Source organism: Pteropus alecto, unplaced genomic scaffold (assembly GCF_000325575.1).
Source record: "Pteropus alecto unplaced genomic scaffold, ASM32557v1 scaffold134, whole genome shotgun sequence".
NCBI classification, from domain to species: Eukaryota; Metazoa; Chordata; class Mammalia; order Chiroptera; family Pteropodidae; genus Pteropus; species Pteropus alecto.
The window spans coordinates 545,162-560,175 of record NW_006436283.1 but is presented as its reverse complement, the minus strand read 5'-3'; the positions used below and the strand labels follow the sequence as shown (position 1 = coordinate 560,175).

Sequence of the window (15,014 nt, the reverse complement as noted above, 5' to 3'; positions counted from 1 at the left end):
GTCTGGGCCCCAGCGGCCGTCCAGGCGGCTGCTGGACCTGAGCGTCTTCAGGGATCGCGGCTTCGTCGTCTACGCGGCAGCCGCCTCCGTCATGGTGCTGGGGCTCTTCGTGCCACCCGTGTTCGTGGTGAGCTACGCCAAGGACCTGGGCGTGCCAGACACGCGGGCGGCCTTCCTGCTCACCGTGCTGGGCCTCGTCGACATCTTCGCCCGGCCGGCCGCGGGCTTCGTCACGGGGCTCCCCAAAGTGCGGCCGTACTCCGTCTACCTCTTCAGCTTCGCCATGTTCTTCAACGGCGTCACCGACCTCACGGGCTCCACGGCCAGCGACTACGGTGGCCTGGTGGTCTTCTGCATCTTCTTCGGCATCTCCTACGGCATGGTGGGGGCGCTGCAGTTCGAGGTGCTCATGGCCATCGTGGGCACCCAGAAGTTCTCCAGTGCCATTGGCCTAGTGCTGCTCCTGGAGGCCATCGCCGTGCTCATCGGGCCCCCGTCCGGAGGTGAGGGCTACGGCCCACCCCGTCCCCAGGAACGGGGACTCGCGGTGGGAGGGCTCTTCACGGGGGGGACCCCCTCCCCTGCCCGGTCCAGGCAGGCCACCGTGTTGTCCAGCACACAGGGGGGCCAGCAGGTGTCGGGAGTAAATGGGGACCCCTTAGTCCAGTGTAGGAGGGCCCGGCAGCCTGGGCCAAAGGCAGGCGCACACCCAAATCTGGCCCCTCAGACACGGAGAGTCAGCGGGAGCCGCTGGCCCGGGCTGACACTGTCCCCTTGCAGGCAAGCTCCTGGATGCAACGCACGTGTACCAGTACGTGTTCATCCTGGCTGGGACCGAGGTGCTGGCCGCCTCCCTGGTGCTGGTGCTGGGCAACTTCTTCTGCATCAGGAGGAGGCCCGCCGCAGCCGTGGAGGGAGAGCACAAGCCCCCCGCGGATGGCGGGGTGGACTCGCGGGAGGTGGAGCACTTCCTGAAGGCGGAGCCTGAGAAAAACGGGGAGGTGGCGCACACCCCCGAAACCAGCGTCTGAGCCGGAGCCGACGGTGGTGCAGGGAACCGGACAGGCGGTCGAGGCTTGTATTTATTTCACAAACAGGACTCGCTCGGGCCGGGCCACCGGCTCAGCCCGGCAGCACGTCATCACCTGATCAGTGTTTTTCGGGGGAGGTGGCGGGTGGGAACCGTGTCACTCCAAAGCGGATCTGTGGTGAAGCCAAGCCGCGAGGTTACAAGCCGTCTGCATCAAGCACCCAGCCTGCCGACCCCGGAGCAGCCCGGAGCCCACCGCTGGGCTCCAGGACCTAGACGCCCACGCTTCATGCTTCAGAGACAACACGACTTTAATCAGCAGCAGGGTTGGGGACACTGCTGAGACAAGCCCGCCCCGCCGGCCCCCACCCAGCACCCCAGCCTGCCCTGAGTGTCTGGGGGACTGAGGTCCCCCGCCTTGGCCGGGGTAAACCTGCATGTGGAAGGGGCCGAGTTCTCTAACGGGGGGGCGTGGTCTGTCTACCCTTCATCCCCAATCTACTGTGTCAAACGTTGGAGTGGGTCTGGTCCTTGCTAGTGCGTCAGCCCCCTAAGTGCTGCTAGTCCTGGGCCTGGCTGTGCGGGATGCCCTGGCAGCTCAGAGCACCCGCACGGGGCCCTGGCGGGGGCAGGGCAAACGCCACTGCGCCTGGGAGCCCTTCCGAGCCACGGGCACTTGAGCTGAGATGGGCGTGTTTTTCACTCCCAGGCGTGTGTTTAGAGACAGTGCTCTTCCTGCCTTCCGTTTATTCACGCCCCGGTTGGCGGAGAGGCTCTACACAGCCAGCGCGCGGGGCGGGGGTCTGTTCCCCATCCTCCTCATCTATCCCTGCTGGCTCTCCCCAGGAACCTCGCACCCACCTGCCCTTGTGGCCAGCGGTGGCCCGTGTGGCTGGGAGCCTGATTGGAGGCCGCTGGGGCCGCGTCAGTAGGTGGTGCGTCGGGGGCGCTGGGGACGGCAGCGGGCGCCCTGGCGGGCGGAGTGCAGCCGGAGAGACGCCACATCCCTGCTCCTCTGCAACGAAAAGCAAGCGAGGGCTCATGCCAGGGCCCCAGGGGCCACTGCTCTCCCTCTCCCCGCTCCCCGTCCCCAAGCCCTGTGCAGACGCCAGCTCCTGCTCGCAGCCCCTCCCAGTCCCGTGGCTCTGGGACTCTGCCTGCCACCCTTTCTGGTTTTCTGTCCTCTCTGCCGGGGGCGTGGACTACGGGCAGCACAGGTGGTCGCAGGGGTCGAGGCACAGCCAGCATCTGCTGGGGCACGTAAGGTGGGCCATGCAGGGCTGCTGGGCAAAGCTGAGACGCCAGCCCCCCATCTGTCACATCTCAGAGGGCTGGCCCCACCTGTAGACCCAGGCCTGGCTGTTTGTAGCCACCTGAGGCAGCCTGTAGCCCCCCAGCTACCCTGGGGGCATTCACACCCGCTCCCTTCACTCCTGGTGTGCACCTTGCCTGACTGCTGCGTCACACGAGTCACCCCTGGCTTGCTAATTGGCCGAGTACCCCAGGGGCGTCTCCCCTCACTCTCATCCTGAGCTGCCTTCCCCCCTGCTGGCCAGAAGCAGCAGAAAAGTGGGTACCCCCTGCTGTTTTTACATCAGCACCCAAAGGGCCTGGCCTCCACGTGAGGGCCAGTAACCCTCAGAAGTCACATTTTGGGGACACCATTAAACAATCCTACAATGGTTGACATGTCTGCACTGCTCCCCTGGGGGCATGACCCACAGCTGGCCTGGGACTGTGGTCCACGCAGTATGAAGTGGGCAAGAGCTAGTTCCCCCCAACCCGGGCCTCGGTGACGTGGGCCAAATGCTACGTGCCCATCACGGAAGCAACATTGCTGGCTGGTGACGAGGCTGGACTAGAGGCTGACGCCTGGGGCCAGGCAGAGGGTCAGCATAGACTCGTCTGCCTAGCTTTCTGGTTCCAGATGTTTCCGGGTGTGCCCAAGACACGAAAACAGGAAACTCCCTGTTCTCAGGAAGCAGTGGCCCCCAAGGGCCCTAAGAGCCGATGAGGAGGCAGCCAGTGCTCAGGGGGATAGGAGCACAGATGGGCCTGGCCCCTCCCTCCAGATGTCTCCCGCAAAGGAGGCTCATACCCCACACCCTGTGAAGACCCCCCAGTGGTGTGGATACCCATGCTGACCCTGCCCTCTGTGGAAAAAATGTACACATCACCCCAGAAATGCAGGATTACACAAGCAGGCACCTGTCCCCACGCTGGCCAGACCCAGGGCACCTGCCACACACACATTTGGGAGGGCCTGTGTGGAAAACACCCTGGACACGTGTGGCCCCCACTAGGGTGAGGCCCATGGGGGGAGTGGACGCTGGGAGTGGAGGCCGAGCCCCCGGCCCGACCCAGGCCTAGGGGCGAGGGAGGCCCTCCCAGCACTGATGGGGCGGGGTGAGGGGTAGGGGCAGGAGCTCAGCAGGAGGGCCTCTCCTGACAGGAAGCAGTGCAAGGCAGCCCAGGGCAGGTTCCACTGACATTTCCACTGATGCAGGTATCAGCAGGCTGGGGGGACACCTGACAGGGTATAGACACAAGGGACGGGGCCAAGGAAGAGCCCAGCCTCTGCCCAGAACCTGAGGGATCCCTGGGCCCAGCCAGACTGGCAGAGAGCAGGAGGGGTGGGGTCACACCTGCCCTGCCTGTGCGGGAACTCACCTCCAGCCCCGGCACACGCATTGCGTGGTGCGGCACGCAGGCTGGGGCAGGATGACGGGGAGGGACAGGGCTGCCCCCCAGGGCCTTCGGCCTTCTCACTCAGAGCCATCAAAGGTTCTTCTGGGGGGGGCCTCCTGGGCTTTGATAACTCAAGTGGGAGAGGGAAGCCGAGGCCGTGAGTGTGACGGACGGACGGACGGACGCCTTCCCAGACGTGATCCGTCTGCTGGTTGCAAGGGCCACAGAGCATGAAGCGGGCCCGCGGGACGATGCGCACCTCACCGTGAGCGGCCGGGATGGGCACGGTGCCAGCTCCCGCACCGGTCACTAGTTGGAAACCCTGAGGCAGGAGGCGGGAGGACACCGGTCTGGTGCTGCCCAGAGGGTCACTGGGGTCAGGGGATCTTTGGAAATCCCCAGGTGGATTGGCACAAGGAAACAGTGGCCCATCCAGTCTCTTCCCATTGGCTCCCAACCAGCTCCCCACCCCCCCCAGGGCTGGAGAGGGCCGACACCCACGCCCACCTTCCAAAGCGAGCTCACACGCGGCCCATCCACGCGCACTGCGGACGCCCGCACCGGTGAAATAAAGACCACGCGGCACGGGCAGGAAGAAGGTAGACGCCGTCATGAATTTATTACTGACACGGTGTAGGCACACAAATACAGTGGTTACACAAGCGCGGGTCAGAGCCCGGCCACCAATCACAGGTCACACAGACACTCCGACGACGGCCCCTGCAGGTCGCGATGGGGATCGACACTGCCCACGACCACGCACCGGGCACTAGACCGGAACCCACTGCACAAGACAACCGGCGACGTCGGGCAGGGCCTGGCTCCAGCGGGGGTGCCAGCACTGCACTCGGGGCTGCAGGCGTCACGCCTCCCGAGGGGGAAGCCCGTCGGAGGAAGGCGCGGGGCCCCAAAGGGAGCCCCCAACTTGCCCTGACCTACCCAAGCTCCCTCTGCACTCCTACCTGGCCAAGTCCCTGCACCCCCAAATGCTTAAAGTAGCTGGCTCGGGATTCCGGAAGCAGCCAACAGTCATGTCCTGCGCCGTCAAGGCACCCCAGTCCAGGCCTCCCAGGCCCAGCACTCGTGCTGGGGGACTGGAGGGCAGGAAGGGACAGACCCAGACACCTTTCAGGCCCCTAGCTTCCTATGAGCACCCCGGACTCCAAACAACACTGCAGTCGGGTGACGAGGAGAAACGTGAAAGTACCTATAAGTATACATATTGCACCTCGTTTCCCCAAGACGGGGGGGCTCCTGTCTCCTGGCTGCTGCCACCACTACCTGGCGCCTCTGCTGCTGCAAAATGAGCAGGGACAGTGGCCCAGCCACCCAAGGGTCTTTCTGGAGAGCCATCGGCCCCATCCCGCTCCGTGACCTCTGTGGGGTTCGCTCCATCTCAATGCGAGTCGTGCTGTCCCTGCTTCTCGGCACTTCAGAGTGGATCCCGGGGCCCGCCGCCTTTCCGGGCAGACCTGGCAGACGACCATGTCCTTGGCTTTGAGCACACAGCTCGGAACACACATTAAGAGCCGACCTGCACTGCAAGTATGTACAGCGTTTAGAAAACTTCCCCAATTCAAAGGCATTGGGTCACCACCTCCACGAGGGCCTCACACGACCCCGAGGAGGGGCCCAGCGACGCCCGGCAAAGCCTCAGCTTCTGCGTCTCCAGCACCCGCTTCCACTCGGCCGCGTCCGGGAAGGTCGGAGGGCGCTCGGCTCTGCTGCAAGCAGTTGCGTCCTGGCCCGCGGCCGGTGCCCTGCTCTGGCCACTGCGCAGGCATCTCGCTGACGGTGGGGGAGGGGTGACAGCCAACACCAGGGGAACGAGGTCACGAAACACACAGCACACGCAGACGCACATGTTACTTACACACACGTGTACACTGAGAAAAGCCCCTCTCCACAGCGAGCACACGACTGAACCGCACAGGAAACGCCACGAAGTCCCCTGTGCCCGCACCCTGCCTCGCTCCGTCCTACACAGAAATCCCACGCCAGCGTCCGTCAGGGCTCTTTAAAGTCACCATCTTTGTGAGGGCCGCAAAAACAGACAAGAAACAATAAGATTTCTTTACACAGATTTAAGCCAATAATTTTTAGCAAAATGATACAAAACTGTCTGAACCAAGTAGAAGACGGGTGGTCACAGCAGACTCGTCGGGAGCAGGCGCCACCGCGGGAGGGAGAGCTGCGAGGCTCGCGGCCGGGCGGGGGCTGCGCCATCCTCACTCTGCTCTTCTTCCCAGCCCCGCGACAACGAGTTCACGTGGGGGGCCTCATGGAGCCCCTGGCGGCGGCAGCGCTTGGAGTCTGTCCGGTTTAGTTTTAGTTTCCCCATGGGCGTTGCTGGGCGGGTGGCCTGGAGCTCCCGGTGGTCTAGACCGGGGGGCGTCACTAGTAAAGCCATGTAACAGAGTAGATCAGCCATGCATTCACTGTCTGCCCTTCACAGCAAAAAGGAGAGTTCTCACCGGTGCACGACAGACTGAAGACCACTGGAAGCCACCCGACCGGGAATCTGTCGGAGCCAAAGCACAGGACAAGGTCAGCATGCGGCCGGAGGGCCACGGCCAGTCAGGCTCGGGCACAAACCACCAGTGATGGCGCCCTGGGCGGAAGGGGACAGATGCCACCTAGCCCCGCACCGGACACCCGCGCCCCCAGCCGCTCCAGGAGCTCCCTCTGCGGCCAGGACATGTGCTCGGCAGGGCGAGTGGCGGGAAGACAGGAAGAGGAAGAGGCGTGCAGGCAGGAGGCCTGGAGGCCACGGAGCCGAGGAGCTTGCAAGCGACAGGACGAGCGTCCAAGCAGGAAGAAATACTTGCTCCCAGCCCCGCTCCTGGAGAGTAACCTGGTGTTTTGAAAACGAGGACCAGGCCCCATGGGGTGCTGGGACTCCCCTCCGAGAAAAGACGTGACAAGCAGTTCCCACCAAGACGTTTCCAAGAGCGCCGCCACGTTCAACTGCAGCAGGCCCCACAGTGGCGCGGAGCCCTGGGCAGGAGGGAGCCACCGAGTGTCGCCCAGACACACGCCCGTGTGGGAGCAGGCGGCCGGGGCCGGTGGGTCAACACGGACGGCAGCAGAAACGAGATGCTGCGCAGGGACCAAGTTTGAGAAGGAAAACACACCGAGGACAGAAGTGAACGCAGGAGAAGAGGTGACAAAGCCAGGACGGCAGAGACCAGAGCCTCACGCAGCGAGAACGCAAGAGCCCCCACCAAGCGCGGCCACTAAGCTGAGCGCGACAGACACACGACGCACACGACTGGCCCGCGGCCGGGCGCCATGGGAGCCAGCGGTGTGCGGAGCCCCGGGCTCCTGTGCCGCACGGCGGGCGGGTCCTGGCAGCCCGTCCCCGGACTCCGCAGTCTGCCGCCCCCCCCAGACCAAGCAGCAGTGGCTCTGAGACCCACAGGAGGAAGAGACCTGGGGCCCTCACTCGACCTGCAGCACCTGGCATGCAAGCCCGAGCCCACCTGCGTGCTCCCGCCCGCCTGGCGCCTGCCGTCTGGCCGGCCCGGCCACGGGCACACTCACCGGGGCTGCCTTCCAGCGGGGAGACGTGCAGCTACTTGCCGTGGTGCTCGAAAGGAATGCTATTCTGAGGTGGGAAAAGACAGCTGTTGGTGAGGGTCCCGCTGGCCGGGCCGGCACGGAGGCCCCGTTTCCGGAAGCGCTGCCTCGCCTCGACCAGGTCTGCCATGGCCGCTGGCCGGGGTGCCTCAGAGGGGACCCCAGCCTCCCTTCCGCAAGTTGCCCCGAATAAGAGTGACGAGTGACTGTGGCCACTCCAGCAGGAAGAGTCTGTCACCAAGGCCAACCCCTCCCCATGACACAAACTGGACGCGTCTCCTCACCGAGACGAGGAAGACGACAGGATCTCGCTGGAGGAAGCGCAGACGACACTTCAGCTGAGGGAGGAACTGGCCCCGGGACTGTGACCAGCCGCTCCTTCCCACGGAGAGACCACTGTGCAAACGGCCCATCTGCCACGCGCCCTCAGGCTCCGTGTGGTCCTGGCTAGAGGCCAGACCACACTCTGGGCAGGGGACGATGGGCTGAGGGTCCCCTGGGGGGCTGTCTAGCACAAGCCGCCCCTGAGAAGGACGTGGGGGCGAGGAGGAGCGGCCACCATCCCGCAGTCAGAACACACAGAGGCCATGGGGTCAGGACCAGGACACAGGACTCAGTGCTTGCCCTGCCCAGTTGCAGAGGGCTGGCAGGCCACCCGCAGACAGGCTGGCAGCGGCTGTGAGCGCCGTTCTGCAAAGACTGAGCCATCCCCCTGGACCGGGCACATGTGCACAGGGTGCAGCATGCCCCCCACCCCGGGCTCGTACTGAACGCTCACGCCACTGCCACCACATTCACCCCACTTTCTTCGGGGAACAAGTATGAATAGAAGGCGCAGAATCGTAGTGCTGGAGGGACAGTCGCCCTGTGACTTGTGAACCACCAGGGCAGACGGTGGGCGCGGCCCTGGGCGGGGTCTCAGGAAGAGCCCCATGCTGCCCCTAGGTGCAGGTCATGCCCCTGGCAGGAGCCCTTCAGTGCCACGGTGACCAGGAAAACCCAAAGGAGACGGCCATGCGTAGAACAGGGCGCATTAGGACACACCCCCAGGGGCCGCAGGAAGTTGACCCTGGGATCATCTCCAGGGTGAACAGTGAAGAAAACCAGGGTGCTGCTCTTTTGGGGCAAATGCTCCAAAAGCAAAACAGCCTCCTTCCTACGCTTAGGCCACGCGCTATCCCGCCACACGAGAGCAAGCGCGACCGCAAGACCTAAGGGTCCAGTCACAGGCCCAGCTGGGCAGGGGAAGGCAGTGAAGCAGGTGCCTGGCGCCCACAGGGCCTTCTGAGTCTTTTGTGTCCCTCAACGACCCCAAACCCACCAGATGCTTCCTGTCCTTACAGGAAACGAGGTCAGCCCCTTCCCCGGCCTTCGCTGGCCAAACCCCACTGGCCAAACCCTGCTGTGCGGACATCGAGTCCAGGTGGAGCCCTGCCACACACCAGCCTGGCCATCCCACCTGAGGGGTTCCAGACCACAGGGCCAGCCAACTGCGTGCCCAGGCTCTGCTCCCAGCTGCTGACTCATGGGTTCCAGGGCTGGTGAGAGGAAACGCTGAAGCCCCTGGGTCGTGGGGTGACGGAGGAGGGGTGGCCAGGGGCGCAAGCAGCCCAGTCTCAGCCTCCAGCCAGAACCCTCGAGCCCAGCTCAGCCTGACTGCGCCTTGGTGTCCGGGAGAAGTCAGGGGCCCAGCCAGCCCCTCCGGCAGCATCGCCAGTGGCAAGGTGCTCGGCGGCGGCGCGGCCAGGAGCGTTCCCTCTGCCCGGCTCGCCTCGCTCCTCTGCCGGAGACCAGCGGGGTCAGGCGGCTCCCAGACCCTGTGCCCTGACAGACGCTGGCCCACCCTGGCCCCCAGCAAGCGGCACCCACACAATGCGACAGGATCACGGCGACCACAGCAGGGGCTGCCTCAGCACACAGCCCGTGCGCCCTGCCCCAGCTCCCACGGGACGTTGGCTGAAGGAGAGGACGCCCGAGCCGTCAAGCTCTTGACCCCTGACTACCCGGCACGAAGGCGCCAGAAAGCCATTCAAGGGCGAAGACCTAAGCGTCGAGGACGGCCTGCAAAGGCTGGTCAGCAGCGACAGGGCCCGGGCGGGAAGAGGATGGAGTGGAGGGGAACGCGGGAGGACGTGGGCGCCAGGCCACGCCAAAGACGCGCGGACAGAGACATCGGGACGGTCCCCTTGCCCTGCGCACTGTCAGGCCCTGGGCTGGCAGGCTTCCATGCACACCGCCTCCCCGCCCCACCCCCACCCCCCACACAGGCTCTGCCTGGTCCATGAGAACGCGGGACGAGGCCCCCGGCGCGGCGTGCCGAGTCTGCAGGAAGGACGCTGGGCCCCCAAGGCCAGGCGGGCCTGGACAGCAGGCACAAAGGCCCGTACTCGGCCCAGCACAGCAAGGCGGTGAGCCCTGGCCCCACGGAGCTCCCTTCCGAGGCTCCAACCAAGGGAGCAGATAGCAGCCATGGGACAACGAACCTCACCAGTTAAACCCTCGAAAAAGGGGGAGAGAAAGAGAGGGAAGGAGGGAAGAAACTCTTCAAAACCCTCGGCCCACTCTGCTTGGCCCCGTCAGACCAGCCCGGACGCAGGGAGAGAGGCCTGAGCTGGGTCCCACCCTCGGTGAGCGGGGCGCGGGGCGCCTGCACGACGTGCGTACCTGTGAGGTGGACATGCGGGAGGTATCTTGCCGGCCCGTGAGGTCGGACGAGGAGATGTTGACGGGGGCGCCGCGGTGCAGCCGCATGCTCACTTTCCGCTCTCTCTCCACGCCGGACACGGGCCGAGGAGACGTGTTAGCTGCCGGGGCAGGAGACGGCGGCGGTGAGGAGGGAGCGCAGCTGTGCTGCACCGGGGCGGGGGGGGGCCCCGTGGCGTCGGGCCCAGAGCGGCCGAGACTTTCCGGGCGCGCACAGGCTGGTGGTCCCGACGCTGTGCTGCCTGCACCCCGCTGCCCGACCAGCACCCGAGGGCAGGGCTCACGAAGCTCCCAGAAACACCAGGCACGTGCTCCTGTGGGCGGGCCCCAGAACTCTGCTCAGGGGCGGGTACTGAGGCTCACAGGGGTGAATGTGTCGTGAGAAGCCGCAGTGACAAAACGCTCGTGGAGCCCGTGAAACGACATTCCCGAAGGCACTGTCCCAGGCTGCTCCACGGCCTGTCCACCCTTGGGAATGATGACGAGAAGGGGGACGCCCACAGAGCTGCCCCCTTCCCCCACAAGGTCACACAGCATGAATGACCGGAACAACCATCACGCACACATAACCCCCACTGCCCACTAGTGGAAACCAGGGAGGACTCACCAGTGTGTGAGGTAGGGGTGAGGGGCGTGGGAGGAGCCACTTCCTGTGTCCCCCTCAGCCGGCCCGAGGCCGTGGAAGGGAGGCCGCGGGTGGCTGGATTTCGGGAGTGTCTCAACCGCTCCTCGCGGTCCCGGCGTTCCCGCTCGGCATCGTCAGCGGCCCGGCTGGCGCCCTGAGAAGGGAGGAACCAGAACTGAACTGGCCGAAATGGCCCAAGGCCTGGGCTGTCCCTGCAGCCTGAGAACACCAGGGGCATCTGGGACCAGTGCTCATGAAACCGTCTGTCACCAAGCCACTTCTCCCTGCAGGACGGCGCACAGGGTCCCGGCCTCCTCCGTGTTCCCATCGCGGATGAGGCGGGGTGGCCCTCTTCTCTGCCATCATGCACACAGGGACAGGGTATCGTCTTGGAGTCAGAGATCAGCCCAATGTGGTGATAGTCAAGAGAGTCTGAGAAGCAAGCGTGGTGGCCGAGGTGGACCCGGGGAGGATGTCATGTGGGTACACACCCGCGACGGGGAGGCCGGCAGCCAAATCTATCCTGGGGGGCTGCGTGGTGGGCCCCGGCACCATCGGCCACTTGCGCTCAGTCAGAAGCAGCTGTCGGGACACTAGGTGTTAGCTGGTCCCACTACGACACCCACACACTGACGCCTACACGCAAAGCCCCAGCACTGTCAGGCAGGAGGCTGCAAACTGCCGCCCGCGGCCAAATCTGGCCACAGCTACTCCTGCCAATGGATTTCACCGGCACAGCCGAGCCCGCACGCGTGCGCACGGCCCATGGCGGCTGTCCAGCTGTGCTGCAGAGCTGGGTGGTAGCATCCCCACAGACTGCAAAGCCAAATGACTCAGCTCCAGCCCGTCACAGAGAAGGTGTGCCGAGCCCTGGTGAGGGGAGCGTGCCGGAACGAGCAGCCCTGTGTGGCTCTGGCCGGAGGCACCCTGATGTCCAGACGCGGGCCATCTGCAGTGCCACCCCCAGGGCCCTCTCCCCCCAGCACTGGCTCTTCCCTGGGTGGCACAGGCTGGGTCCGGTCAGGCTGGCTCACTGGCTGGACCCCCACTCAGGGAGGCTGCAGCCGCCCCGCCCCCAGCCCTACACCTCATGGGGGGATGGTGGTGATGAGGCTTCCGGTGTGGCATCCTCTGAAGAGCAGACTCTGCTCCTCGATCAGACTCTGTCGCTCTAGAAAGGTTCCCAATCTGTCTCCAGCTCAGAACTAAGCAGGGCGGGTCTGTGGCGCAAGAGGAAGTGGGAGATCTGGAACCATGGGCACCCGCGGGGCACCAAAGGCTGATGAGCCACAGGGTCAGCTCGGGATGGGTAGCCCGTTCCAGCGGGACAAGTTCACGCTCGAGCCCCGCCCTCTGCCCCACATGAGCGCGAGCACTCGACGAGCAAAGTGCGTGAGAGAGGCCATAGAGCGTCAGCCTGGCCCGTCACATGCCACAGTCAGACTGGACGCCCAGCGCCCGCCGCGGAGGCTGGGGGCCAGGTGAGGCCTCAGCTCCTGCCCACGGACACACTGGCGCCCTGCCGCCCGGCCCCGGGTCACAAGCACGGCACTCTCGGGGTTGACAACACTGGCAAACAGTCCTTCAACTACAGAGGACCGAGAGCTCGGGTCTGGCGGACCTGCGCATGCAGACACGCTCCCCGGGGCCTCTGTGGCCCTCACCCCGCCGCCAGCCAGGGGGCCACCCCATCTCCTGCATGCCTGCCTTTGCTTTCCTAGCCTCCCAGAGCCTCGCCTTCAGGGGGACCCCTCAGGCCCCAGCTGTGCCCGGAACACCGCAGCCGACACGCCTCCAAACGCAAGCCCGTCCCGCCTGCTCGTCACACACGCGGCCTCCTGGACTGGTCCCCATGCGTGCACCCAGCAGCCGGGGCTGGCGGTACTTACGAACTTGAGCATGTTCCAGTCGAACACGTAGTCGTAGGAGAAGCCCTGGCGGTGGAACAGGTTCCTGAACAGCTGCCTCAGGTACGAGTAGTCCGGCTTGTCATCGAAACGCAACGAACGGCAGAAATTCAGGTACGTGGCAAACTCAGCTGTGAAAGAAGAAGCTCGGCGCTTACCAGCGAGTCACACACTGGGGACCGCCACGGGGTCTGTGAGCGCCACTGTTCACCATCCACTGCCACCCGGGTACTGGGGGTCAGACGTAGAATGTCAAACGCTGGTCACGACGCAGATTCCCAGAGCACTGCGTAGTGTCATCTGCGGCACCTGCCCCAGGGGCAGTCCCACAGAGCGAGGGAAAAGTCCCTGAGCCGTGGCTCCTCACAGGGCTGAAGCACAGGCCACCAGCCACTTTTCGCCTTCCTGAGCACAAGAGCCTGGGAAGTCGGGGGACCCTCAGAGCCAGACTCCGGGAGGCTGGCCCAGCTCAGCTCCCAGCACCCCGGAGGCACTGGCGGACACGCCCACCCTGCACGGCGGGAGCCCTGAGGACACTCACATGGGTAGCCTTTGCACAGCACCTCGATGGGGGTGGACATCTTCTTCTCACTGATCCGCTCGTACTTCTGTCTCTTGGTGGCGGCCTTCAGCCCCTGCCAGGGCAGAGAGCCCAGGTTGAAGTACATGAGCACATAGCCCAGAGACTCCAGGTCGTCCCTTCGAGATTGTTCTGGAAAGGGAAAGGAAACGGATCAAGGATAGTGCACGTATACTTGCAGCAGCAAGCACTTATCGTGGAAACGAACTTCAAAAATCACAGAAGTCTACGGCCACGCCACCCTGAACGTGCCCGATCCCGTCTGATCCCGGAAGCTAAGCAGGGTCGGGCCTGGTTAGTACTTGGATGGGAGACCACCTAGGACGACCAGGCGCTGTAAGTGTTAAAAAAAAAAAAATCACAGAGATATACACTTGAGTCGTCTGTTTCACCAGAGGTTGCCCCAGACGTGCTGTTATGAAACTTCAACACCCCATGAGTGACATCAATGTCACAGCTGCCAGAAAGCGCAATCACTTACCCGCCCCCTCTGCACCTCAAAGTAACGTTTCCACAGTCCCTGAAGCCCGCTTTTGCTACGAAGATTTGACGACAGCCTCCACCCGAAACATGCCGCCCATGCCCAGGCCCCCAAGGGGTTGGCCTTTCCGAGCGGAGACGGACATGCCCCAGGCAGCCTCGGTCAGCACCCACGGCTCACCGATTCCGAGATGCGTGTTGATGGAGGCGTACCGCGCGGTGCCGGTGAGGTTCTTGTTCTCGCGGTAAGGGATGTGCTGGTGGGTGCGGGCGTCCCGGTACTTCTTGGCCAGGCCGAAGTCGATGATGTAGACCAGGTTGCCCTTCTTCCCCAGCCCCATGAGAAAGTTGTCTGGCTTCACATCACGGTGGATGAAGTTCTTGGAGTGAATGTACTCGATCCGACTAATCTGCAGGCAGAGCAGTGGCCGCGTTAAGCCTGGACAGCGGCCTGGACAGCGAGCCTGGAGCTGCGTCCTCTGTGCCCCTCAGCCGGTCACTCGACAGAGGGAGGGGACTGAACTAGCCACCCTCAGCCCCTCCACGGGCTTCCGTGTTGCCCCCTCACTGGCACTCCCAGGGGTGGACAGGCTGTGGCCTGTCGTGACAGCCAACACAGGTCTGCACCAGCCGCAGACCTGTCTGGCGGGAGTCGGGCTCTGCTTGTGAGTACGCTGTGCCGTGCCGAAGGCGGCTCGCCCAGCGTGACCCTCTGGGTCGCTATCCGTGGGCTGCGTCATGAAGGCACGGACGCCCATCTCCGCCTGCGTGCAGCAGGCGCGCTGACAAAGCCCGGCTCCGCACGTCGCTGGACGCCAGACCGAGGGCGGAGAATGAGCTCTTACCATCTGGTCGGCCAGCAGCAGGACGGTTTTGAGGCTGAATTTTCTCGAGCAGAAGTTGAAGAGATCTTCCAGGCTTGGTCCCAAGAGCTCCATCACCATGACGTTGTAGTCTCCCTCGGCCCCGCACCACCGGATGGTGGGGATGCCCACTGCAAGAGACCGCGGGGCACTCGCTCACCTCGTGTGCACCAGGTGGTGGGCGGTGGTGGGCGGGGTCAGAAGACCCTGGCACCTATGCTCGCACCCTGTGACAAACCACGAGACCAGTGCTTGCTTTCTGACAGGGTCCGGTGGGCAGCAGTCAGAAGTGACACAAGGTGAACGTAGGGTACGAGAGGGACACAGGACAGAGAAGGCAGTGACAGGGCAGAGGGACACGGGATGAAAAAGCGGAGTCCCCACACCCCCGTGCCCAGAGTCCCCTACGAAAGCCACCCATTAGTGTGGCACGTTCGTCACGATGCGTGCCTCGCGCGTCAGTGGGGGCGCTAGCGTGGACAGGGCTGCGCTGCCCGTCGAGCGAGACACGGCCCCTTCAGCCGTGTGGGGCAGGGTGTGGCGATGAGAACGAGCCACC

The 15,014-nt window shown here is 64.5% G+C and overlaps 2 protein-coding genes and 1 pseudogene across 8 annotated transcripts in view; 2 read left to right on the top strand and 1 right to left on the bottom strand.

The window, feature by feature from the left end:
- SLC16A3 (solute carrier family 16 member 3) overlaps positions 1–1,545 on the top strand; it is a 9,356-nt gene extending 7,811 nt beyond the window's left edge. For all 3 annotated transcript variants that reach the window (XM_025046964.1, XM_025046965.1, XM_025046963.1), the window contains 2 exons: positions 1–503; positions 781–1,545. The exon at positions 1–503 is cut by the window's left edge and continues 346 nt beyond it. In XM_025046964.1, the coding sequence (XP_024902732.1) occupies positions 1–503; positions 781–1,031 (754 nt within the window). In that variant the 3' untranslated portion in view covers positions 1,032–1,545. The remainder of the gene's footprint in view (positions 504–780) is intronic.
- Positions 1,546–1,921: 376 nt separating this feature from the next.
- CSNK1D (casein kinase 1 delta) overlaps positions 1,922–15,014 on the bottom strand; it is a 31,603-nt gene continuing 18,510 nt past the window's right edge. Inside the window, exons 3-10 of one of the 5 annotated variants that reach the window (XM_025046968.1) lie at positions 14,438–14,586; positions 13,774–14,002; positions 13,074–13,244; positions 12,515–12,663; positions 10,608–10,779; positions 9,962–10,101; positions 7,262–7,325; positions 4,314–6,239 (exon numbers count right to left, since the gene is read on the bottom strand). In XM_025046968.1, coding sequence (XP_024902736.1) covers positions 7,293–7,325; positions 9,962–10,101; positions 10,608–10,779; positions 12,515–12,663; positions 13,074–13,244; positions 13,774–14,002; positions 14,438–14,586 — 1,043 coding nt within the window. In that variant the 3' untranslated portion in view covers positions 4,314–6,239; positions 7,262–7,292. Of the gene's footprint in view, positions 2,046–4,313; positions 6,240–7,261; positions 7,326–9,961; positions 10,102–10,607; positions 10,780–12,514; positions 12,664–13,073; positions 13,245–13,773; positions 14,003–14,437; positions 14,587–15,014 lie in introns of those variants that run through there. The other 4 variants (XM_025046966.1, XM_025046969.1, XM_025046970.1 and 1 more) reach the window with 4 other exon arrangements.
- LOC112480068 lies at positions 13,337–13,455 on the top strand (annotated as a pseudogene).